This window comes from Perognathus longimembris, chromosome 2, assembly GCF_023159225.1.
Source record: "Perognathus longimembris pacificus isolate PPM17 chromosome 2, ASM2315922v1, whole genome shotgun sequence".
Classification (NCBI taxonomy): Eukaryota; Metazoa; Chordata; class Mammalia; order Rodentia; family Heteromyidae; genus Perognathus; species Perognathus longimembris.
In genome coordinates this window covers 113,561,733-113,588,872 of record NC_063162.1, presented here as the reverse complement: position 1 = coordinate 113,588,872, position 27,140 = coordinate 113,561,733, and the positions used below count along the sequence as shown (strand labels likewise).

The 27,140-nt window shown below is 36.5% G+C and overlaps 1 protein-coding gene across 1 annotated transcript; it reads left to right on the top strand.

Annotated features, from left to right (window-relative positions):
• The first annotated feature begins 699 nt into the window (after positions 1–699).
• Steap4 (STEAP4 metalloreductase) lies at positions 700–26,671 on the top strand. Its single transcript, XM_048339967.1, has 5 exons — positions 700–879; positions 19,668–20,125; positions 20,912–21,439; positions 23,194–23,358; positions 24,614–26,671. Exons 2-5 carry the CDS (start codon positions 19,670–19,672, stop codon positions 24,875–24,877), a joined length of 1,413 nt encoding a protein of 470 aa, XP_048195924.1. The 5' UTR covers positions 700–879; positions 19,668–19,669; the 3' UTR covers positions 24,878–26,671.
• Positions 26,672–27,140: the final 469 nt, after the last annotated feature.

Sequence of the window (27,140 nt, the reverse complement as noted above, 5' to 3'; positions counted from 1 at the left end):
TTGTTTTTTACTTTACTTTTTTTATTTGGGGGGAAGGGGGATGCCAGTAATGAGACTTGAACCCAGGGCTCTAAACACTGACCCTCGGTATTTTAATTATTTTTTCCTTAAGGCTGAACCACTTGAGCTGTACCGCTCTACATCCAGCTTTCTGGTGGGTTAACTGGAGATAAGGGTCTCAGGACTTTCCTGCCAGGGCTGACTTCAGAACCATGATCTCCCCTCTCAGTCTCCTGAGTAGCTAGGATTGCAGGCGTGAGCCATCAGTGCCCGGCTTTCATTGTGCCACTGTGTTTCTTTTTCTTTTCTTTTATGAGTAATAAGAGGTGAAACTTCAGCTCTTTCCACCTCTGAGCCTCATGAGAACCCAGGCCTTCCAGGTAAAGAGGCATGAAGTCACCTTTTACTCTGAACAGACAAGAGAAAGAAGACAAGCAAGCCCAAAGGTATTCTCTCAGCATCTCGGAGACTTCTCTGGCTGCGTCAGGAAAGGGTTTGCCCTCTGCCTCACCAAGCTGCAATTAGCCAGGGATGCACAGATCCCAAGGGCTCAGGAAAACCCCTCCTAAGCCCCAGTCCTTCTCCAGCAATAAGCAGCAACATCTGCAGCAAGAGCAAAACAGGAAGTGCTGGTCCTTCCAGCTGCCCGGGAATCCCGGGCGGTCTGAACTCTTCCTGGAAATCTTTCTTCACCACTGCTCTTGCGAAATCTAGCGGGCCCTCCCTCTTTCTCTCTTGCCTTCTTAAGCCAAGCAAAGCCTGGAGCCTCATTGCTCAGCTAGAAACTCTGCGACGCTTTTTTTCCCCGAGGGCCTGGCTGGCGAGCACCTGCGGCTGCTGTGCTGGGACTCGGCCTGGAGGAGTCTCTTCTTTCCGCAGGTGGGTCACGTTGCTGGATGTGGCCCCCTGCCTTTCCCCAGGTGGTCCCCGTCCCTCTGCCCACCTGGAGCCTCTGTTTCCAGGACCCCTATCTTCACCCTGCTTGTAAGGTGGAGAAAGTGTTTGGAAACAGCGCGCCCTGGCACTTCCCCAAGCCAAGCACCCCAGGCTGCCTGGAGGTCAGTTAGTAATTAAGCAAACTTCCAGCTTCCTGAGGTTGTGTATTGCTCATATTTCACTATCCCAAGGTGCAGCGAGGTGCACGCAGGAAGACAGGGGTGGGGGTGGATTCCTTTCTCAGTCTTATTTCTGCTCTGGTGCAAATCTAGGGCGCCCTTCAAAGGGAGCCCAGATGTGAATCTGTTTCCTGAATTAGAGCTGTTTGCCCTGAGATAGGAGACTTCTTTCTTCCATTATCTTGATTTAAATTTCACTAAGCACTAAAGCAATTGCTTTTGTAGAGAATTTCTTTTGAATGTTAGTTTCTGTAAAGAGAAAGTAAAGTCTTGATTCTCTGTCCAGAGACAGGTGAAAGATAGAATTTTTTTAGTTTGGCTGGTGTTTTTGTTTTGTTTTGCCCTGAGTGGCAATTTGAGCATTTTCTTTCAAAGATGTCTATGTCTAGGACAGCAAATTATATGGAGCCAGGGGAATGGGATGGAGAATTTTATTTCTAGTTAGAACTAGAAGCTCAATATCCCAATCTCAGTGTCCATAGGTGTAAAATTAAAGGCTTTTAGTACAGATGATGATCTAGAAGCAGCTTTACCAAGGTGAGTAGCCATGTAATTTAGGATGCTGCAGATTTGAAATATGTTGAAAGTCTTGTTAATGGTACAGGTATATCAGAGTAATTATTTGTACATAATGCTGATTGCATTTTGATAAAATGACCCAGCTGTTGGAAGGAGTGTCTCTTCCCACAGGAGCATTTTAAAGTTCTACCACATTTATCATTTTGAGAATGCTCTGGGCTTTTGAAGCCATTCTTCAGCCTTGCTATGTGAAAATGTCCTATTCTCTATAAATGGCAGTCATATAAATGTCACTCACATGGAAGAATATTTTTTTCTGATACAGGAGGTGTAATTTTATAAAATGGCACATTTATTTGAAGCTGTAACTTTTTTGAGATATGGCCTTTTGCAAGGCCCTGAGTTTTTCAGAATGCTGTGATTTAGCACGGTATGAAATTTTACCTGCATGTATTCTACCTGCATGGCAAATACTGCCAGCCCAGAAAACAAGATGAAGCACTCTCTATTATCAGACTTCAAGGTTGTAAAGTAAATGGTACATGTGTACAGAGAAATTGGGTCATAGCACTTTTTCCATTTGGAAACGATTATGATTTTCCTGAAGTTCAAATACCAGCTGGAGGCTCAGAAAGCAGCATGTGCAAGGCCTGACCTCTAACTTGAAAGTGGTTTCTAGGCATCTGACTTGCTTGAACTTGCTAACTGTTGTTTAGAAGGCACCAAATAGATTTTTGTATGCCTATAAGTAAGTTGAAAACCTTAAGCCTTGCACTACATTATGTACAACTTGGGAGAAATAAGTTCATTTGTCATAAAGTTTTGAAGCTGAAGAAAGCTTGATCAATTTCATAAAGGACAATTTTGACTCGTAAAAGGCCACCCGAAATCATCCTGTATGATCAATGCCATTATTTACAGGACACAGGTTCTCAAGTCTAGATTTTATATAGTTAAAGAAATTCACTTCAGTGTTTTATGACTTCTGACATCTAATTCTCTTTATAACTAACTTAGATATTTTATCAGCTTTTATTTAAAAGTAATTACATTGGAAAATTCTTTAGAAATTGGATAAGCTTCTAGTAAATCAACACACACACACACACACACACACACACACACACACACACACACAAACAGCAACAGCATCATAGTGCTTCAAAACGAGCAGGTACCTGGTGGCTAGTAGTCTCTGTGCTGTCCTCTGAGAAGGTCATTTGTTAAGTGTCTGTAACTATATCTACCCATAATTCCTATTATAAGCATTGAGAATATTGTACATAATGAATTTTCTAGATGGGCTTTGAAATATTTTTGAACTTTCAGCTAAAAACAGAAATAAAATTACAGAGACCAAGCCACGGAAGCTACCTATTTGACCCTGTTTTTCACATAGCCAAAGAATGGTTCCTTAATTGTAAAAACTTTCCTGCAGTTCTATATGATATATCAAAGTTATTCAAATTTTGTCAATAACTTTTAAGTAATTTCCAAAATGATTTAACACATGCTTTTTTTGGTTAAGAAGAAATCAGTACTGCCATAAAATTAAGTAAATAACTGGAGATTAGCCAATGTTTAAAACAATGTCTAATAAGAAAATATATTGGTCCTATATACATAAACAATTTGTCCTAAAATTATTAAGGAATAAAGAAAAGAGAATGTTCACACTGTTTGAAGATCATTACAGAACTCTCACTGAGAAAAGAAATGCAGTAGTCTACTAAAATATTTCCATTAAAATTAAGTAGCTCGGGCTGGGAATAGGGCCTAGTGGTAAAGTACTCATCTCTTATACATGAAGCCCTGGGTTCAATTCCTCAGTACCACATATATAGAAAAAAGCCAGAAGTGGCGCTGTGGCTCAAGAGGTAGAGTGCTAGCCTTGAGCAAAAAGAAGCCAGGTACAGTGCTCAGGCCCTGAGTCCATGCCCCAGGACTGGCAACAAAAACAAAAACAAATAAAATTAAGTAGCTCTCCTAATCTAATTTCTCCATAATATTCAAATAGTTTATTCAGCCATGTGTGAAGTGATCTTACCCTGTTATACATTGGCACTCATATATTGCTGAAAGTTATTTTGAGAGATTGGCTTCCTTTTAATGTAGATTATATTATCGGAATATAAAGTTCAGTTTCTTCTGGGTACTGGTGGCTGTCACCTAGAATCCTAGTTATTCAGGAGGCAACATTTGAGGATCATGGTTCAAAGCCATCCCAGGAAAAAATGTCCATGAGACTCTTGTCTATTAACCCCCAAAATGCCAAAAGTGGAAGTGTGACTCAAATGGTAGAGTACTGGTCTTGAGCACCAAAGCTTAGCGACAGCATCTAGGCACAGAGCTCATGCCCCAGGATGGACACACACACACACACACACACACACACACACACACACTCTCACACACACACACACACAAAGAGTTCACATCCTATTTTAAAAGGAAAAAAAATCTGCTCAAAGAGTAAATTTGAAAAATTAGAAACTATTATTCCGAATGAAAAGAAAGTTTAGAGATAATAATGTAACTTGTAGAAAAATATTAGTATAGCACAAAGTAGACATGTTGACATCAGCACCTAGTATTAAATGAAAAATAATTCATCAAGAACAAAGCTGGACCTCCCAGCAAGCGTTTATTGTGAAACGGCACTACTAGCATTGTGGATCATGGCAATAGGAAGGGACAAATAACATTTCCACACTTAGGATGAAGCTTACCATAAAGCAAAATCTTATGAAATATATAATGTATTGTGCACTACATTATGCATTATATATTATGTGTTACATAATATATATATTACATAATATTTGTACATAAATTGGTAAAGCAAAATTGCATTGTTACAGTGGGAAACTGAGCTTTAATTTTGAACCCAAGTTAAACAGTGGCTGAAGAAACTCTGTAGAAACCTTGGTAAACTTGGTAAACTTTCTTGCCCTTTTTCCTAACAGATTAATTCCCTTCTCTTGCACTATAGTAGTTATTCCCGAGACCAGAACTCCTTGAAGTCAGACTTTGTGATGTATCACTCTTTCCTGTTTCCTAACGTAGTGCCTATCACAGCCATTCACTAAATCTCTGCTGCAAACATGAAATCTTAGGAAGTCATTGTTGATAACTCTGAGTTTTATTTTAGGAAGATGCTAACAACCATTATGGACCAGGATGGACTTAGTAGTAAGAATAGATAAGTGTGGATGTTTTGTATTAGTTAACAGAGTCAAAGTATGATAGCAAAATTCAGATTTTAACTAGTTGTGATTTGGGGAAAAGTGTGACTATGCTTTGTACTATATTATATACATAAATCATTTGATTATTATAATTATTTTCAAAGCAGAAGAAACTAGAAACTTGCTGTTTCCTTTCAGCCACTCTAATTTTAATAATCCTATTATATTGTTATACTAGATGTGTTTTCATAATAAATTTATAAGTATTAAACTTTGCATACTAATTCATTTTTTAAAATGCAATAATATGATTAAGCTTTTAATCAAGATCATAGAAATTGGAATATCTAATGTTTTAAGACTTTAACTACTTTAAAACTTAAGTCAAACATTTTAGTCTTTATTTAATAGCTGAAAGCCTAGCATAAAACATAAAAAGTACTCAACTATTTAAAAGAACTAGATTATTTCAAAGTATTCTTATACATGCGTGTATACACACACACACACACACACACACACACACACTACTGTGTTTCTTGTTGTTCATCTCCAGCCCCAAAGTACAAAGGTGATTTTTTTTCTTTATTTAGTTTCTTGATATATATGGTATGGGGAATGTGAGGAGGTTAAGGAAAATGAAATGATGTTGGGAAATGGTTCATTGCAGTTCACAATAAAACTGTGCCAGTTGTACACTTTTTCTTTTACCCTTTTTTGAGTCATGAGAAACTAGAAAGTATTTGTTTGGGGGTGGGGTTATACAAAGAGCTCCCTGAATCTATTTCCCTGAGGGAAACAAAACTCTAATAGAAATAGATTTACAGCCCAAACTGTGCTGCCTGTTAGCATGAGATAGACAGGATCTAGGACTTTCTGTGGGCAGGGGAAAACACATGCACTTGTTTTCCTAAAGAACCTTGGAGCCTTTGGATCAAAAGGCTCCTAAGGAAAGAAATTTAGATCTAATGCGCAGTCAGGATGAAAACATTGGTGCCATCCTGTCAGCCCAGTTGTTTCATGAGCACTTGCCATGGTTATAGAGAGCAGTATATAAGATGTAAGGAAATTCCAGGCAAGCAGTACATCCGAAAGATGGGTGAGAAGTCCTGATTTATAGTATTTGGTAATTTTAGGGTATAAAAGCTGCCACCATGGTTGATTTCAAGCTTTTATCTGCCACTTTATCTTGGCATACCACTGAAAAGATCTGAAATTCAAATCCTGGAAATTAAAAATAGAAGTGGATTCTTGTAAATATTTTGATCAATTAACATTGCTGTCAAGCTTGAATAGCAGGGTATAACAAAAGGAATGAGAAATGAGTTAAGAAGCATTTTTTTCTCTGTGGGGTAGAAAATGGAACAACTGCAAGGCCAGATTGTGCTCAGCAGTTCCATCTGATCTGTCTCAGTAAACATTAGAGGCATCGGGCAGTGGAAGGCCAGATTAGAAGTGGAGGGAAATAATATCAAAAAAAAGATGAAAGAAGCTGAACAACCCTCAGGAAATTTCTAAAAATGGAATTGCCCTATCAATCCGGTTGGCCTAGGGGTAAGAGGGAGGCATCAACCTCACATCAAAACTCTCCTGTCCGCAAATTGATTTAGTAATGATCAATACTTAAACAATTCCTAGAGGGAGGATTGTAAAGATGCATGACTATTCGTAGGAAATTCTGATGTGGGAAAAGCTGATTGAAGACTAAAATTATAGGATCACATTCTAAATGTCTACTGCTGCAATATCATAGAGAAGCAAAACCACTGAATGACACTAAACACTAAATCAATTATTGTATGTGATCAAATTAAGCAAATATTCGAGTTGTGTGTATAAGCAAAATACTACCAAATCAATGAAATAAGAATGTGGGTCCTTGGTCAACTACAAATTTGTAAATTGCTTCTGGTTTTTAAATGTAAAGAGAAATCAAAATGAATGACATCAGGTGCCCTGACCTTGTCCTCCTGAGATTCAGGCTTTAATCAAAGAAGCCAACCTTCCTAGGCAGAGCTAATGAAACGCCAGGGTGAATCAGGAAATCATTATTGAATGAGGAGCCTCTATTCTTAGTCAGGAAATCAAAATGATATCTTAATTTATCCTGACATATGCTGCTGAGATGTAAAAGGTATGTATTTGGGGTAGGGGGAAATATACCAATGAGATTTTTAGTTCAACTAGAGTATCAACATGCAAAAAAACTTGAATTAGAAATCTCTATAAAACACAATTGAAATAAACAACAGATCTCTGTTAACTTGCTGCCCTCATAATTCACAGAGTGGCAGTGAAATGTTATTAATAGAATCACTCAATAGCTCATTCCAGTTACTTGTTAGCAATTCATGTGGAAGTACCCATCTCCACCAAACAGTGATGCCCTTGTGGCTTGATCAGACTGAAGAAATTGGCTCTATTTTAATATCATTTTATCAGCTAGCATAAACATTACTTATCAATAAATTAATTTTTTGAGATAAATAACATTTTCTCACAAAATAATTTAAATAATCTTTTCATCATCAACCAATCAGTAGTTGTTTATTAAGATGAAGAATTTTCAATAATAGCTTTCTGCTAGTCTATGGTTAGTTTGAACTTTTAATAGTTACCAGAACGTATTGTGAAAATCATGACATGCTACTACAGAATTTTCTCTTTAACTGACAGGGTCATCAGATACAATATGTTCTGTGAAATGAGCACATATCTGTACCTTTAGCTTAAGTTTCTGTCTCTCTCATTTGAGACAGAGAGAGAAAATAAATGTGTTCTTTTACCAACAAATACAAGTTTGGCATAATTAGAATTTAAATTCCCAATTAAGTTATATTCTCATTTCAGAACAAATTATTTTAATTTTCCTTGGTACTCATTAAACATGGACACTACTGTAAAAGTTTGAAGTTCCTCTTCTGCCAGCTTTGTCCTTGTGCCACACTCTTCTGTACTTAATCAATTATAAAGTCCTAAAAATACATGAAATAGCAATCATCCATTTCATGTCCCATTAGGAATTTTTTGAAATGTTAAAAAATAACATCTTTGCTAATCTGGTTGCAAATTAGGCTTAGTTTTTTGGGGATTTGGGGGGGGGTTTGAGATAAGGTCTTGCTAGGTAGCCCAGGCTAGCCTCGGTTTTACTAAAATTAACCTGTATTAAAGTGAGTGTTAATAAATAAATAAATAAATAATGAATTGAGTGTTTTGGTAACAGCAGACCTTTATTATCACAGCTAATTAATGCACACACCCTAGCTTTGACTTTCTCCTTTGCCTGGAAAAGTCCTTACCTTAATGCCCTCCTCAGTCTCCAGGTCTCAGCTTGATTAAATTTACCAGAAAATGTACAATGCCAGTCAAACTTGAAATTTATGTTACAAGTATTTTACTATGCGTCCCAAATGTTATAAGGGCCAGACTTCCACTCAAAGCTATTGGATATTTCACAAAAATTTAAACTTAATAGGGGACCATGTATTTTAATTATTAAATCTGGCAACCTTCACTTGACTGGCACCTCTTTTTTAAAGAAACTTCTGCTCATTAGCTCTCAAAATTAGACAGCCTCTCTCTTCACTGAATTTTTATTCTGCAGCCCTGTTCCAGCTTCTTCAGAGTACTTATCTGAAACTGAAATTATCATAGTTATCTGAAATTGACTTATTAATTATGTAAATACAATCCAACTTTCTTTCCATAAAGCACACACAACATGTTTTGAAGCATACAAATTCAGAGTGCTGACTTGCCAATTGGGGGTTGGGGTGGGCTTGGTCATGGAGCTTGACCTCATGGCCCAGGCACTGTTTTGAACTTTTTCACTCAAGTCTAGCACTCTACCACTTTGATCCACAGCACTACTTCCTATTTTCTAGTGGTTAATTAGAGAGTCTCACAAACTTTCCTGCCCAGGCTGATTTTGAATCTCAGTCCTCAGATCTCAGCCTCCTGAGCAGCTAGGATTTCAGGTATGAACCACCATTACTTGTCCACTTTTAAGGCGTTATAAATATACTTAGTTCCACAAAATATCTGTATTCATCACCTTTTCATCCTAAGCATCCTAAACATACTGCACACAATAGATAAAAAGCAATTACTAATACTTAGTGAGAGGTATGTGTTAATGTGTATACTAAAAGGAAAGCTTTGAAACGTATTCATAGGATTCCACCTTCACAAACAGAGCTACTTCCAAAAAATTAAATATTTGAATTAACCTATAAACAAAACTTGAGCAATCAAAAATCTCAAAAATCCATTGATTCTGGGAACATTATTTTAATAAACTGTCATTGGTAGTCTTTTTAAGGCAGAGTTTCTGCTTTTATTACACTAATATATAGTAAATGCAATGTTCAGATCATAATGTATTTGTTTTCTCTAAAGAGACTTGATCTCACCACATGCTGAAATTACTCACTGAATAAATTGGGTGGACGTGTGTAGGTTTGAGAATTTTACATTTTTCAAAATAGTTTTTACTCTCCAATTGTTGTTCGGTGATATTAAAACAAATGATCCCACTCACAAGAAGGCTGACATATTTACGGAACTCCCTCTTGCCTTTTATTGTTTGATGAAAGGAGACATTTGATTGATAAACTTCAGCTCGTTATATGTATCTTGTCACATGGTCAAAAGTTTTCATAGTGGATTGAAATTTAGAAGAAATAATAGGCAGAAAAATCTTATTTATAAGAAAGCAATAAAATTTCCTGTCAGTTTGCAAGTGTTATTTGTATTCCAGCCCACTGGAAATGCCAAGCCATATTACTGACTCCCATGCTACAAAAACCACTGGTGTGGGTGTGTCCACTTTAATAATGACTTTATAATTGTCTTAATAATGACTTTGATAATGGCTTACCTAAATGATCAGCAAGATATTATGCTTTGCCATATGAGAGTTGCTGTTAAGGAGTACCAAGGTACGTTTGTGAGATATAGCCATATTTGAACTTTGCCGGTCTTATAAGATAACTAACCGTTCAAGATTTCCTAAAGGCAATTTAGAGCAAAGTCACCCACAGTCTACTACTATCTGGAGTCAGGAGTTTAACTGTTCCAGCACTCATTTTGCCTCTGGTTTACCCTAAAGATAGGAAATCCATCTTCTTACCCAAAGAGTACTTACAAGAAAAAGTTACAAAAAAGATCAACAGTTTGTCTGGCCTAATATAATCTCATCAAGACTGTTTCCTTCTATTCTCCCTGTCCCCAGTCACTTTCTTCAAAACAAATGTAGGTATCCTTATCTTTACCCCTATTCTGTAGTTCTCAAATACGGGCTCTCTTTAGAATCCCTTAAGCTTATTTTGATTTTGTTTTTTAGGTTCAGATGCCTGAGCTCTACCTCAGATCAATAGATTCAGAAACCCAGGAACTGGCTCCCCGGAGTTTTAGCTGCTCTCTAGCTGATAGTAAAGTATGGCCAGCTAGGAAAACCAATGCAGCCAGCTATTAAGAGGAAGCTGACAACAACAACATAGCCCTGATAAAAAGCTTACTGCCACCAATCTCAGTCTTACCTAGAGGAGCTTTTGAGAAACACACACACACACACACACACACACACACACACACACACACACACACACACACACACACACACACACACCAGACTCTGCCCTAGAACAGTTCAGGGTAGACACTATTAAAGGTAGTCTTTAGTTTTCTGAACAAACTCACTGCCTGATTTATATGTGCAATATGACTGAGAACCACTAGTTTCTTGCAGAACCTATTGGAAAGTTTTTGCATGTTTCACAAAGCTTAATGATTCTAAAATGTTTTCAAAATAAGGAAATGTGTGCTGGGAATATAGATGTCTAGCTGTCTATACACTACATGTCTCTTCTTCCACACCCTCCTAGCTAAACTGGACCCATTCATTCATCATTGCCCTCTTATCTCCTGATATGATATATCCTGCATACTATTTTGACTTACTAAAAATTACATATAATGATAGTTTTGTCTTTCATGTTGCTTTTTATCATCTCTAAACCTCTTTTGTATGCAACATTTTATTTACATTTTCACTTTGCATAAATATATAAAGTCAAATAAGCTAAAGAAACAATTTAAGATTATTACAGATGTGTATGAGTAACTAAGGTTGAGTCTTTACCTAAAGGAATTTACCTAAATTTTGTATGGATTTTCCAGAATTAAATAAAAGGAATTCATGGCAGCAAATTCTTCACTTCAGGATTCTCCCTACCAGAGAAAGAAAGAATTATTTCTTTTTCTTCCTACAAATATTATATTTTTATATTAGTTGCATATATAAGAAATATGTATTTCACTTTTATTCTATAAAATTTGAAGGAAACAAATGGCCTGTTTGCTGAGTGCAAGGCAGTAAAATAACCACATTTTGAAAGAGTTGTGATTGGATTATGGATCCATCTTCTTACCAAAAGAACTGGGGAACAGGCTATTCCAAGGTATAAGAAGGTAAAGTGCCATTTGGTCTCAGGATGCTGATGCACACAAAAAAAATTCAAAGTGTAATTGCTAACGTATCTCTTAATGGAATCCTATTCCTATAGTGCATAGGTTTCTACATGTTGCTGCTCTGCTTTTGGGTGTGTTAGCTTTTAAGAGGCTGTGTGTGTCTCTTAATTTGTGTCATATTTTTTAAATCTTTTTAAAGTATTTATTTTTGCATCAGCATTTAAAATGAATATTGTATAGATATATAAGATTATTCTAAAACTTATATGGAAAGAAAAACTAGAATAGCCATAATAGTTTTGAAAAAGAACATAAGAAGCCAAACTACACTACCTAAATCAAAGGCATTATAAAGCTACAGCCATGAGCACTGTCTGGCAAGAGGTGAAGGTGCATGGATCTATAAAACAGAACAAACAACCTAGAAATTGGTCCATATCTACATGACAATTGACTTCATTGACAAAGGTAAACAAGCCATTCAATAAATAAGAATACTATTTTTTACTAAATGGCAAGCTAATCATACTTACAGGCAAAGAAAAGAAACTTGAACTAAGCTTTGTACTTCATAAAAAAATTCAAAATGTATTATGGGCTTAATTTTAAAAATTAATATTATGAAAAGAATGACTATAGATTTAGCGCTTCACAAAGAGTTTTGTAGGTCAAAATCTTAACCCATGAAATAAAATTATCAATAAATTGAGTATCAAGAATTTAAGGGCTGGGGATATGGCCTACTGGCAAGAGTGCTTACCTCGTATACATGAGGCCCTGGGTTCAATTCCCCAGCACCACATGTGCAGGAAATGGCCAGAAGTGGCACTGTGGCTCAAGTGGCAGAGTGCTAGCCTTGAGCAAAAAGAAGCCAGGGACAGTGCTCAGGCCTGAGTCCAAGGCCCAGAACTGGCCAAAAAGAAAAAAAGAAAAGAAAAAGTGGTACAACACTAGTCTTGAGCAAAAGAGCCCAGGGACAGTGCCCAGGATCTGAGTTTAAGCCCCACAACTGACAGGGAGGGAGGGAGGGAGAAAGGGAGGGAGGGAGGGAGGGAAAGAAAAGAAAAAAAAAAGTAACTAACTAGATGGGAAGATTTTGGGCTGGGAATATGGCCTAGTGGTAAAGTGCTCACCTCATATACAAGAAGCTTTGGGTGCGATTCCTCAGCACCACATATATACAAAAGAAGGCCAGAAGTGGCACTGTGGCTCAAGTGGTAGAGTGCTAACCTTGAGCAAAAAGAAGCCAGGGACAGTGCTCAGGCCCTGACTTCAAGCCCCAGGACTGGCAAAAAAAAAAAAAAAAGAATTTAAGAACTTTTACCAAGCCATTAAAAGAAGCTATAAGCTGGTAGAATATATTTGCAAACCACAAATCTGACAAATAAGTTATGTATGAAACATATAAAGAAAAATCAAATGTTAACAGTATATATGTATATGATAATATGAAGTATGATAATTGAGACCATAAGAAAATGTTCAAAATCTTTAGCCACTTGGGAAACACAAATTAAAAGCACAATGAGTAGGAAGATATGGTGGTATACACTTGTAATACTAGCACCCAGGTGGGAAGGCAGAAGAATCATAATTTCATGTCAACCTGAGTTACAAAGAGACATCCTCATTCACAAAAAAAGATGAAATATCAGAATAGCTAAATTTAAAAATACTAAGAATAGGAGCCATAGCTCAAATGATAAGAGTATCAGCCTAGAAACCTAAGGCCCTGAGTTCAAAACCTACTACTAGAAAAAAATGTGTGTGTCTACATACATACATATATCTCTGTATACTGGCCCTTATAAATGCCTAGTAGGGATATAAAATAGTACAGCCGCTCTGGAAATAGCACGACCATTTCATGTACAGGTAAATATACACCTACCACATGACCCAGAAATGGCACTGTTGTGTCTTTGTCCCAATTTGTTTTCACACAAAAACATGTTCATAAATGTCAACAGCTTTAATTCCAACTTTCAACACTCCCTGTGAAACCATAGCTTCTTTTGTTGTTCTTTTGTCCTCTTATATCCCTTCCTATGGTTGTACTCGGCTATCACTGCATCTCATCTGAATACACTAGATACTGTATATACTGGTATTAGAACTAGGGAAGTGAAAAGGAATATCAAAATCGAGAGACAAAGGATAAAAAGACAAATGACTCCAAAAGCAATACTTGCAAAACCATTTGGTGTAAACCAACTGAACAACTCATGGGGGTAGAAGGAAAGGGAAGGGAGAGGGGGAGGGGGGAATGAGGGAGGAGGTAACAAACAGTACAAGAAATGTATCCAAGGCCTAACATATGAAACTGTAACCTCTCTGTACATCAGTTTGACAATAAACAAAAAAAAAAAAAGAATTTTTTTTTTCAAAAAGTGGAAACAGCTAAAATGCTCTACATGAGATATAGACCTACACAGGACCACAAAGAACCCAACAGTAGGGTATGTGTTTAGCATGTGGGAAACCCTGAGTTCAATCTCCAACACCAGAAGTAAAACAAACAACCACAACCAAAAAAAGCGCCGAACAGTAGTACATCTGTACCTTGGGATACCACTCCACAATAGCAACAAACACATGACAACAACTACATGGATGAATCTCATGACCAACAAGTTGAATAAAGAAAATGCAATATCAAAAGTTTTGCACACAGTATGATTATATTTTTGAAACATTCTCAAAATGACAAAATTGGAGAGAACAGGTGTATGATGTTCAGGGACTAGGGTTGGGATAGGAGGATGAGCATGATGTAAGGAGAGCCATGAGAGAACCTCTCACTCTTACAAGGTGAGTATGCACATCTCCAGTTACACCAACTGACATGGAAATGAGCATGTGCAGTATAACAGTGTGTCACTCTACTAGCAATGTCAGAAGTGACATTGGTTCATACTGTAATAGTTGCCACTGGAGAAAAGTGGGTGAAGAGTGAACAGAACTCTCCTCTACTGTCTTCAGAATTTCTACGTATCTATAATTATTTCAATATAAGAGTACAGTTGTTTGTAACAACACTTGATTTGCTAATAAAAAGCATTTAATTATTGAAATTTTGAAATCCTGTTTGAACATTTCCAGGTTTTTAATAGACTGAAATCCTGAAAAGATGGAAATGGTTTGGGCCTGTCTGAGACTAGAGTCTCTGAAATGTATGAGATAACATGCCAGGCATGTGGTAACATCCTCATGAGTGGACCAGCTGGAAACAACTCTAAAGAATGCAGCCTCCTCCGGTTCCCAAGACCTGGGGTGGAATGTGACCTTAGATGTAGTAGATAGGCAAGATTTTTCTTGGCCCATACCTGGTCTCCCATATATGAGGCATGCATGCATGGGCATGCTCACAGGCCCACACAAACGCATGTGCATGCACATGCACGCATGCACACACACACACACACACACACACTTCTAGGTGACAGCTGCCTTCATGGCCTTCAGACTCATCTTTACTGCCTTTGCATTTGCGTCACTGATTGCTAATCCTTAATCCATATAAACATTCAGTCGGATCACTTTACTTATCTTGGCTGCTTGGTGAACACACTCCTATAGAAGATAAGTCCATAATAGGTAAACCAGTTCTGGTGGTTTCTTAAGCCAAGAGATATACCTGTTGTTTGTTCTCTTACATAATAGAGGTTTACATAGTATTCATGGGCTGAAAGAGAGCACTGTTATGTTTTAACTCATTTTTTCCTTAAGTCTTCTGATTATATTCTCTATTTCTTATTATCTTCTCTGCTTTTTCCATTTCATGTTCAGTAGGATCAGGAAACATTTCCCACATAGCTTTTTTGAGTAACAGATGTTTTCAACTTGGGTCTAACAGCCTTCTTTGTAGAGCACTTATGGTTGAATGTACCCTCAAACAGAACTCCCTTGTGGCTGAGAATATGTATACATTCCACATCTGTGAACTCCTATTATTAGAATTTTTTCCAAGGGTTCAGAATCAAATTCTTCCAAAGAATTATAGCTTACTTTTTTTGCATGCTATTTATCTTATCATTCCAATGATAATAGCTTTAAGTTTGGTAATATTTTCCATTAAACTATTTATTCTTGAGTTATCTTGCAAGCAGAGTCTTGACAAAGGCCTACATGCCAATAAATTATTAGATAAATGATTTAAGGGAACCAGGAGTGGGGGAAAAAGAGAATGACCAAAGAAGATGGGAAAGACAGTACAAGAGGAAGTTCAGTTGACCCCCAACTACAGATGGCTTCTGCTCTGTTGCGTGGGAACTCTTTGAGGAACTTTAAGAACTGTGTCTGAACTAGATGCCAGTAGAAAGAAGAGGCACTTATCCATGGGGTTTCACTCTCCATTTGGTTATGGTGGCCCCAAGGGTTGCTCATGTCTTCGTGCTGAACAGGCACAGGTCTCAGAGAAGCCCAAAGTCAAAAGTATCAAAAAATGTAAAGCTTAGAAACCAAACCTGAGTTTCTTTCAGGCAATGGAAGCAGAACAGGGCTTGATTACCAAGCTCTTGTATCTTGTTTTCTAGAACTGGGAGTATTTAAAGCAAAATTCCTAATAGGACAAAACATCAACCTTAGAGTTTCTATAAATTGCATGAAAATTAACTACCCAATAATAATAAAATAGCACTGGTTGACATAATAGAAATACAAAATTTTCTATTAAGAAATTAAGTCGACTCTTAAGAGATCTTTATATCGTTTTACCCTCTTTGCATCATGAATTTGCTCATTGACATCTCTGAAGTTTTGAAAGTGAAAATAAATGTTAATAGTTGAGGTAACATGCTAAGAATATTATATTGGACTACTAAGCTGCATTTTTAAAAGGAAATAATAAAAATATGAACAAATTCTAAATAAGAAAATTTTTTATCTACAATTATATAAATTCATATGCTATAAAGCTGTTTCCATGTACACTTTTACTTGTAAGAATTAGTTCAACAGAGTACGAACTTCCTAGAAGTCACTAAACTCCAGTGATCATTTTTGTATATTGACAATAATAACAATTATGTAAATGTAATTAGACCTAATTGAAAGGCTTTACATAACAGTTACTTTAATGAGATAATAATAGGTTATATTACTTAGGCAATACAATACAATTACTTAGATAATATAATACAACTCCTGAGTAGTTACTAGATTAAATAATCTGTTAAAGGGGCTGGGAATATGGCCTAGTGGTAGAGTGCTTGCCTCATATACATGAAGCCCTAGGTTTGATTCTCAGCACCACATATATAGAAAAAAGGCAGAAGTGGCACTGTGGCTCAAGTGGTAGAGTGCTAGCCTGAGCAATATGAAGCCAGGGACAGTGCTCAGGCCTTGAGTTCAATCCCCAGACCTGGCCAAAAAAAAAATTTGATTAAAGACAGCCAGTTTATTGATCATTTACTAAATCTCAAGAAACATTTTGAGATACATAAATTCATCCATTAATCAATATCTCTCAAATAGATACTATCGTCATCATTTTTGAAAATAATCAGGATTTGTTTTATTATGCATTAGAGAGAAATGGAGAAGAGAGACAAACATTTCCTGCCTCCAAACCCATACAAGAAATGAGAGACTTCATGTTCTACCATGGTGAAATTGGGATCCAAAGTGTCTGAGTAGCTTGCCAAGTAGCTTTACTAGCAAGAGGAAGAGCCAAATTAGTGCCTTGTAGTGCATGTCTTCATTTTAAAACAAAAAAAAAAGAAGAAATGTTAGAATACATTAATGTTGTGGCCAAAGAGTTCAGAACTACTCTATTTGCAATGTTTAACATGATCCCAGTAAGAATATTTTAATAATTAAATATTTTCTCTCATTATAGGACATTAGAAACTTTAACACGTCTGTATTTGTTTCAAAATGTTAATTCCGTGTAAGGAGGGAAAAGATGAAATATATAATGATAAAATCATGGAGTACAACATGAGATAGACATTCCTATAGTCTTGTAATACATTAGCCAGTTCTACAGAATAAAATAGTTAAGGCAACAGTCATCATCAGGGTGTTTTGTTGTTGTTTTTTAATAAATCCAATTGTGAAGTGATTAGCAACTAGCCAGTTCAGGTGATCTAAGGTACTAAACTAGGTTGCATTAATAGATGCTTAGAACTTCTCACAGAAAGAGCTGCTTCAGTATGAAGAGACCTGGTCATGTGCAGGTGTTTTCTCATGTATGGTCACCATGTTTGACAGCCCTTCAAGTTGATAGGAAACGTTTTGGTGATTATTTATAATTACATTTCTCTGAGTTTCTGTGAAGATGCAGGGATGTCATGTATTTCTGGTTCCTTTCTCCCATGATTTCTACCCACCTACAAAATCCTGAATGGCCTGCTTGTCATAGGTTTCTTTTATAAACAAAAATCTGAAAATCTGGGTTTAAAAAAAAAGCCTAGTAAACATATACTCTATGATCTGCATGGAATCTAATGTCAAGATTGAAGAGTGATTATATTTGGCTTGAAATGTCTGCCTTTTATGTTTACATTTTATAATACTCCAAAAAATCTCCACTTGTAAGAATATCTAAGTTTAGTTTTAACTTGTATTTGTTCCATTTCATATAAGATTCTGAATTTATACAGTACTTATCCTATAACTTAAAAGTCTTTCATACTTCGTCAAAATAAACCATCCATTGACACCTTTTTCTTAGTTTTCTAATAGACAGTTGTGGGGTTTTGTTCTTATTTATATCTGTTCAAAATTTGTTGGTTATCTTCTGTCTTCAATTACAGATCTTTTACTTTCAGAAAGTACTTATTTTATGTGATCATATTTGATCATATCCGTTCATCTACTCTCTAATTGTTTAATTATGTTGGGATAAAGTCCTCCTCCTTTAAGATTATAAAATAATTTTTCACGGTGGCTTCTATTTCAATTATAATTGCATGTTTAAAGTTAAGTGTATGTTAAATTTGTGTTGGAGTGAAATTTTAGAAGTAGATTAAGTATTTCTTCCAGTGGATCATTGAATTTTCTCTTTGTTAGATACTGAATTATCAATCTTTTTTCAATTGACTTGAGATGCCATCTTTATTATATATGTTCAGATATGTTTTTCAATTTCATACTACATTTTGTTCAACCTTCTGTTTCTTTGACAGTAATTCATTGTTTCTGTTTTATAATTATAATTCTGCTTTTAGAACTTTTAGAGTAAGAGAAAACCGACATTATTGAGAAGCTTAGCTGCCCCATCCTAGAACATGCTATGGATTTCTATTTACATAAATGTTCTCTGATTAAGACTTTCTTCCTATCTTTCTTGCTATCTTGTCACATGTTGCTTTTTCCATTTTGCTATAGCTAAACATAGGATCTGTTCTTCTAGAAGGTCATCTAAGTGGTTTGTTTTTAAAATATATTACAAATGTTGTTTTTAATTGGGTTCCTAGGAAAGATGTTGAATTGTCTTTATATGTTTTATGCTTTTTTCTGTTGACTATCTTTAGGTCTCTCAGTCTATAATTTGCTCTTATGAAGCCTTTTTAAAGTTTATATACCTTTAATTTCTTCTCTATAACTTGTTAGCTACAACTTCTAGAAAAAGAAATGCCCAAAGTAGCCACAACAACATACTTGACCTGCTTCTGCTCTTATTGGAAATGTTTCTCAGAATTCTATTTTAACTGTGATAACAGGTTAAAAAATACATACTTTTTGCTGATTATGAAATGCCTATCTATCCTTCTTTTACTTTGAATGAATAACTGTCAAACCTTAACGTATGTCCCCTAAGGATACATAAATATGACCATATTTTTCTCCATAAATTTTCTTTTATATTTTTATGTTAATAGGTTTTTCAATGTTGAATTTGTAGAACTAAATTTTTCCTTAGAACAATCCCTATTTGATTGATGTGGACTTTCTCTAAGAAAGACACTAAGTTCTGTTTACTAATGTGTTATTTAGGACTTTTGAATCACTAAAAATAAGTGAATGGCACATTATTTTTCCATTAACGCATTCTTCATCAGATCCTGCTCTGAGAACTTTTGAAATCAAATGTTCAATTAATGTAATATTATTGCAATATATATCCAGTTTTAAAAACTCACTAATGTCTTGGTTTTCCACTGCATCTCTTTGTCCCACAGAAGTTTTTGATTTGTGATTTTGTTCAGTAAAACATATATAAAAATATACATGACAATTTTAATTCCTGCCTAGTTTTAGAGGGAAAATATTCAGTTCCAAAGTTATTCAATTACAAGGTAATTACAAGGTTAAAATATCAGTTAATTACATGAATTAATTAATTACCGGTTCCTAGATATGGCTCATTTTTTTTCATGCCCATACCATTCTTAGCTTACATTTTTTTATTGGTTTGTTTGTTTTTCAGTAATGGAGAAAACATATACAAATGCCCTTCCTCTCACTAGGACTTCTTCTGAAAAGCAAGAGACTATCTGTATTTTTGGAACAGGAGATTTTGGACGATCACTGGGATGTAAAATGCTTCAGTGTGGTTATTCTGTGGTTTTTGGAAGTCGAAACCCTCAGATGTCCAGCCTGCTGCCCAATGGTGCAGAGGTCTTGAGCTATGCCGAAGCAGCAGGAAGGTCTGATATTATCATTCTAACAATCCATAGAGAGCATTATGATTTTCTCACAGAACTCGTTGAAGTCCTCAATGAGAAAGTTTTGGTAGATGTCAGCAACAACCTCAAGATCAATCAGTATCCAGAATCTAATGCAGAGTACCTTGCACAGTTGGTGCCAGGAGCCCAGGTGGTAAAAGCATTTAACACCATTTCAGCCTGGGCTCTCCAGTCAGGAGTGATGGATGCAAATCGCCAGGTAAGATTAAATGAATTTCTACTCAATTTTTAAAAGTGAGGTGTTTTTTTCTGGTTGTTGTTGTTGTTGTTGTTGTTTGTATTTTTTTTCTTACTCAAGATTTTACCACGTAGCCTAGGCTGGCCTTGAATTTGCAATCTTCTTGGCTGGGCCTCTTTAGTGCTAGGATCATGGTCATGAACCAACCCACCAGACTCAATGAACTACCTCACAGATGCATTTACCTCAAAGATCTCAAAGCACAGTTCTAAAATAAATTGCCCAATAAATATTCCATATTCCTAATATTCACCAAGAATAATTGTCTTGGATTTCATCAAGCAGAATATTCAATTCTTGTTATTCATTTTCCATCTAGCTCCATCATCAGTTTTCAGTTTGATGGAACACAAGGGTGTCAGTATCTGAAGGCCTCTTGCCAGTACTAGAAAGTAATACAGCTTGTTAGGTATTTTACCACTTCCATTACCTTGATTCGAAGAAATCGTAAGTGATGTTTGTCCCCACAAATACAAAGGAAAGATGAAACTGCACAGAGTGTAAAGAACCAAATCTTACAGCCATGTGAGATGCTGGAAATCTCCTTCAATTGGAAACCCTGGTACTTAGCTACGCAGCAGATGGGTGCAAGTTTAAAGCATCATCTGGCTAGATAGGTAAATTTCACATCTTTTTTTAACAACATTTGGCTATTACATGCCATTTTTCTACATGGTGCTTATGTATAGATGTTCAAAACAATTACACAAAGAGAAGTAAGTATGGAATTAATTCTTTTTAACCCAGGTGTTCATCTGTGGAAATGACAACAAAGCCAAACAAAAAGTGGTGGATATTGTTCACAATCTTGGACTGACTCCATTGGATCAAGGATCTCTTATGGCAGCCAATGAAATTGAAAACTACCCCCTGCAACTGTTTCCGATGTGGAGGTTGCCCTTCTATTTGTCTGCTGCACTAGGTCTCTTCTTCTTTTTCTACTGTGTCCTAAGAGATGTTATCTACCCTTATGTTAACGAAAAGCAAGATAATACATTTCGCCTGGCTATTTCCATTCCAAATCGTGTCTTTCCGATAACAGCACTTATCTTGCTGGCTTTGGTCTACTTTCCTGGTGTTATGGCTGCCATTTTGCAGCTCTACAGAGGGACAAAATACCACCGATTTCCAGCCTGGCTTGATCATTGGTTACTTTGCAGAAAGCAGCTTGGCTTGGTAGCTCTGGGATTTGCCTTCCTGCATGTCATCTACACACTTGTGATTCCTATTCGCTATTATGTTCGATGGATTTCAAGGAACATCACCATTGCCCAGGTAAATCTCTACTCATTTGTACTTCCCCTGCCTTAAAGAGGAATTTTGGTATATCACATTCCATTTCACAGTCATGAAATATCTCTGCTAAGCATCTTTATTTTCTAAAATAACCAGAATTAGAAACATCACCTAATTGAGACCTAATAGAACTATTGAAAATAAAAGCTATTCCCAAGGCTCTTTGTATCCAGATCTGTAATTCCAAGGCTCATTGAAACACTGCTAGACTGGCATATTTGGGGCTTGGGCACCCTAATAACACATTCTTGAATTCCTATGGGTGGAAGTCAGTGGATTTTGTATAGTAAGTGAAAACCCATGTGCTTTCAAGCTTCTATTTTTACACATGCTACTTCCTTTAGGAAGGCAAAATCAACTATCTTGCAAATCAAGAGGCTGCTCAAATTCATGCTTCAGCAATGCACACAAATTCATGAAAGGTTGTTTATAATTCTGCAATTTTTAACTTGTGAGGTGTTGTTCTGAATAACTAGAACACTAAGAAATTCTAAACAAATACGAAATTCTATCTTCTGTATAGTCAAAAGAGTAAGAATCAGCCCAAAGAGTCTTACAGCATTGAAAAGAAGTGCTTCTAAGTCAGTTTTAGTTTAGAAATTAATGACTCTGATACACTTTATTTTATTTTATTTTATTTTTGGCCAGTCCTGGGCCTTGGACTCAGGGCCTGAGCCCTGTCCCTGGCTTCTTCCTGTCTCAAGGCTAGCACTCTGCCACCTGAGCCACAGCGCCCCTTCTGGCCATTTTCCATATATGTGGTGCTGGGGAATCGAACCGAAAGCTTCATGTGTAGGAGGCAAGCGCTCTTGCCACTAGGCCATATTCCCAGCCCCCTGATACACTTTATTACTAACTCAAAAGTTATTAGTCACTAATTTGTTGATGATACTTCTTTGGCACACTTTTCATTATTTCCTGTTAAAGACTTGAATGTTTATTAAGTCATATTACAATGACTTGGTTCCTTTTGATCTGAGGTATGATAGACTTCATGCTATAACTATGACATAGTCAATGTGAATGACCTAAACTGTGTGTGGGGGGGGGGGAGTGTGTGTGTGTGTGTGTGTGTGTATGTGTGAATAATCAGCATATAAAACCGAAAAAACAAATTCTCCAGTAATAGTTTGAGAACATCAAGGATTTTTTTTCTGCCTTGCTTTTATTAAGTAAAAGCACTCTTACTCCAGTTACTCCTCCAGCTTGATTTTTGGCTAGTTCTCTTTGAGATAGAGTGTCTCTTTTTTTGGAAACAATCCACCTTTCTTTGGCTTCCCATCATAGCTAGGCTAACAGGTGCATTCCACCACTTCCAACTCTCTCAAATTTTTCTGTCCAGACAGACTGTAACCATGATCCTCCTAGTATGAATATCAAGTTTTGTTTGAGGACCAAAGATTCATATGGTAAAGAATATTTAAGTGAATATTAAATTTCTTTTAGGAATTGCCAGGTAACTTAAAACTCTCTTCAGGACTCCTAGAAAATGTATACTATAAAACTATAAAAATTTTAAAACAAAGCTATAATACAATAAAACCAGGATGAATTTTTTAACAGAAGTAATTCTAATTGTATTTTTAAACATTTTCAAAATGATTAATGAGAAGTGCCATATAATTTGCTTTAAGCAAATTTCGCGTGTAGAAGTATGTTTTAAACTCCTTAAAGGTGAGGTCATTTTGTATTTAAAAATAATAATTTTTAAAACTACTTACAACTTTCCTTAGATCATGAACAAGAAAGAGAATCCGTTCATTACCTCTACAGCCTGGCTTAGCGATTCCTATGTGTCTCTGGGAATCCTGGGATTTTTTCTGTTTGTACTCTTGGGCATCACTTCCTTGCCATCAGTTAGCAACACAGTCAACTGGAGAGAATTCAGATTTGTCCAGGTGAGAACTTCATGGTTGAAATTTCTTTATATTGCCAAATGAGCATAATGTTATAACCATTCTCATTTTTCCTCTCCTATCATCCTCAATGTTTCCTTTTTCCCCATCACTTCTCCAGCCATCTCATTTAAACTTCACATTAGAGAACATAAGCCTAAGGTACATGCAGGCAAGTTGCATGGCAATTTGGTTTTCAAGTGAGGACACCTTGCCAGGATTCCTGAATGCCCCCAGTGCCACAGCTTAGACAATTGGAAAACACCAATAACTATTAAACTAGGCCTGGAGATGGCCTAGGTAGAAGGTGAAAAGAAATCCAAAGACAAAATTGTCCCTTCTGAAAGTGAACTGGACAATAGGGCCATATTGATAGGCAGACACTGCAATAAAATTTAAAACGCCCAAAGTAAGATTTGATATATAGGATCACTCTAGACTGATTCTTGGTCTATAAGAAGCAAATAGGTTTTCCTGTGTTCAGCCACCCAAGCATTGCATTCACAGCACTTAATGACTATCCCTGAAGACAAATGGTCCTCAAAGTATGGCCCGAGAACCAGCAGCAGAAGCACCAAGCCACACCCAGACCCACTGAATCAGACATTAGGAAGACAGACGGGACCAATGATTTAATGGGTCTCTGGAGGACTCAGATGCTCTCTCTTTGTGAACCAGTGTAAGACAATACACCATTAGTATTGGACATTGGAATGGAACATCAAGTCCCACAATTCCTCCCAGGGATCAAATTACAGCCCAGAATTTTTCATGATAACACCGTTAGTCAAAATAAGACAGGAAGAAAAAAAATGAACTTTAAAATTTAGGCAATAATCAGTGAAGTTTGCTAATTTTCTTAATTTCCACACAAATAAACCAACATTTTTGTCAGTAACATATATTAAATAATGAAGGTCTTCTTGAGGTCATATTCATCTCTGACCTTCATAAAGGATGATAGGAGAGTTTTACCACTGGAGACCAAGGCAAGGGGATCATTATCATTCTTAGAAAACTTTTCCACTCATCCATATTAAGGAAAAACTACCAACTCATTAGTAAGCCCCATTAATTTTTAGTGGGGGAAAAAATAGTATCCTGAAGAAGGATTAATACATTTTAATTCCTGTAGCAGCATCCTAAATATTATAGGCTTAACATTTTGTAGTTGATAACAAATAAACTTTATTGACTTGAAATGTTTACTTTAAGATATAAATAATGTTAATGCACATTTTTTCTTTCTTGTTTATAGTCCAAACTAGGCTATTTGACCCTGATCTTATGCACAGCTCATACCCTGGTGTATGGTGGGAAGAGATTCCTCAGCCCTTCAAGTCTGAGATGGGGTCTTCCTTCAGCCTATGTGTTAGCCCTCATCCTTCCTTGCATGGTACTGGTTATCAAGTTTATACTCATCATACCATGCATAGATAAGGCCCTTACTCGGATCCGCCAGGGCTGGGAGAGGAACTCAAAATACTCAAAATCAGCACTGAATGGAAGATCTGATATTTAAAGCAACGTTGAACTGTTTTCCCTCACCATTCTCTGAAGTGTTATGAAATGCTGCCTGACTTGGAGAACCTGATGTGTTGGGAAACAACACTTCTTTTATTTCAGGTTGGTGATGAATCATAGCAAGTCTGGAGGTCATGAAGCTGAGAATGAGATTAGCACAGTGGTTTCACATTAAGAAATTCCTTGATTGTAGGCAACATGAATGATGTAATGTCTTACAAACTCCGGGAGGTGGCGGGGTGGGGGGGGGGGGCGATGTATCTCACTTCCTTCTATAACTCAAAAGAAGAGATACATGAAAGAGAAAGCACAGTGATAAACCCAGATGAAGATTTTGCTTTCGGCATGTGTCTGAAGAAGGGGCCTAAATGAAGTACAAGGAATGAAATTTGTTTCTGTCTTTCTTTTCCAAAAGTAATGGTGATCCATATATAGTGCCATAGTGATTTTATTCTGTCTTGTTTGTTAATGGATTTGGTAGTGGTGGTGGGATGTTTTGCTTACTTGCTTGCTTTTTCTAAAGTTGAAACTCAAACCCAGGACTTCATGCATGGTAGACAAACTATCACTGCACTGCATCCCACATGATCTGATGTTTCCTGTGAATTGAAATATTTTATAACACAACAAAATTATCACCGTTGACTGGAAGTTAACCATGCTTTGAGTAGACCCAAAACTGCCATGGTAGTAGGATCTTTTCTCTACAAAAGCTAAGTATAGAAAAAAAAACTAAGTATAGAAAAAATTGAGAAAGGATAGAAATATATTCATTCGGGTTTTTTAAGGTGCAACAAGCAGAAAAAGGTTAATAGATGGTTTTGCACATAAAAATCACATGGAGTAGAATTTTAATTAATACATAAAAACTATAAAGTTTCACTATATTAGTCCTGCATTATGAAGATATTATGGTAGATTTCAGAAATTATATATCCTAAATATTGCTCAATGTTGGTCACCTGTGAATTTAATTTCTAGTCTGTTATAATTTTTAAGCAGTCAAATTAAATGAATTATGTGAAATGTGCATTTAAACAGTGCAGAGATGAGTAAGAACTGTGGAAAATCACAGGGAAGAAAGGTGGGTGACAGTAGGTGCTGTATAAGACCCACTTTGCTTTCTAATTGTTGGTGGGATGTAAATGGATTTAACATTTTGCTGTGCGGGTAGGTCCCTCTCCAAGGTGACCTTCATCAGGATTAGCCTTCCTAGCCCAAGCTCGGCGCTAAAAGGAGACTGAAGCACAGTCTTCCCACGTATCACTGAAATAACTAAAAGGCATTAGATTTGACATTTTTTCTGCCTAATCTACAAAGGCCATATATAGTTTCCATTTTCTCTTTTTTTTACTTTTGTTATCACATATTACACTTGACATTATACCAAGTGATTAAGATATGTGAGAACATCACCCACAATCCAGCTTATTTTTCTACACAACTTTTTGAAAATAGCAGTATCTGTATCATTCTATTCTATTTAACTTATTTTTTCCTTTTTATTTATTGAAGGCTTTACTCTCTCACTTACATGATATATACATGTATTTATTGGCATTTAACTTCTGCCTTTATTGAACATGTAGGAAATAGCCATTTTTTTACTAAAACAAACATTTCATATAATATCTTTGTACTAATAAAATTTTTTGTATTTGTGATTTTTTTATGTATGGTCAACTTGTTCTAGAGTGGCCTCATCAATACCATTTTTATTGGATGAGGGTATTTGTTTCCTCATAGATTAGAAGTTTTGTAATTTTTCAAATAAATAACTGCATCAGTGCACATAAGATATGCTCCTCTAATTTATCTTTTTTTTTTTTTTTTTTGCCAGTCCTGGGACCTGGGCTCAGGGCCTGAGCACTGTCCTTGGCTTCTTTTTGCTCAAGGCTAACACTCTGCCACTTGAGCCACAGTGCCCCTTCTGGCCATTTTCTGTATATGTGGTGCTGGGGAATTGAACCCAGGGCCTCATGTATATGAGGCAAGCACTCTTGCCACTAGGCTATATCCCCAGCCCCTCTAATTTATCTTTGATCAGCCGAAACAAGTCTGCAAAAAGCTGGAAGACTTGAAGAGCCATGGGACATGGGGTTGGCCCAAGAGCATCAGTGGTAAAGACAGGAAAAATGTCACTGCTGTGTATGGTATGCAAAACAGCTCAATGTTCCAGGAGTGGCAAGAGGGTTATTTGATTAAAGCTTCTCTACCTTCAAGGCTGGCCTAAAGAGGGCTTTGGGATTAGCCACACTTCC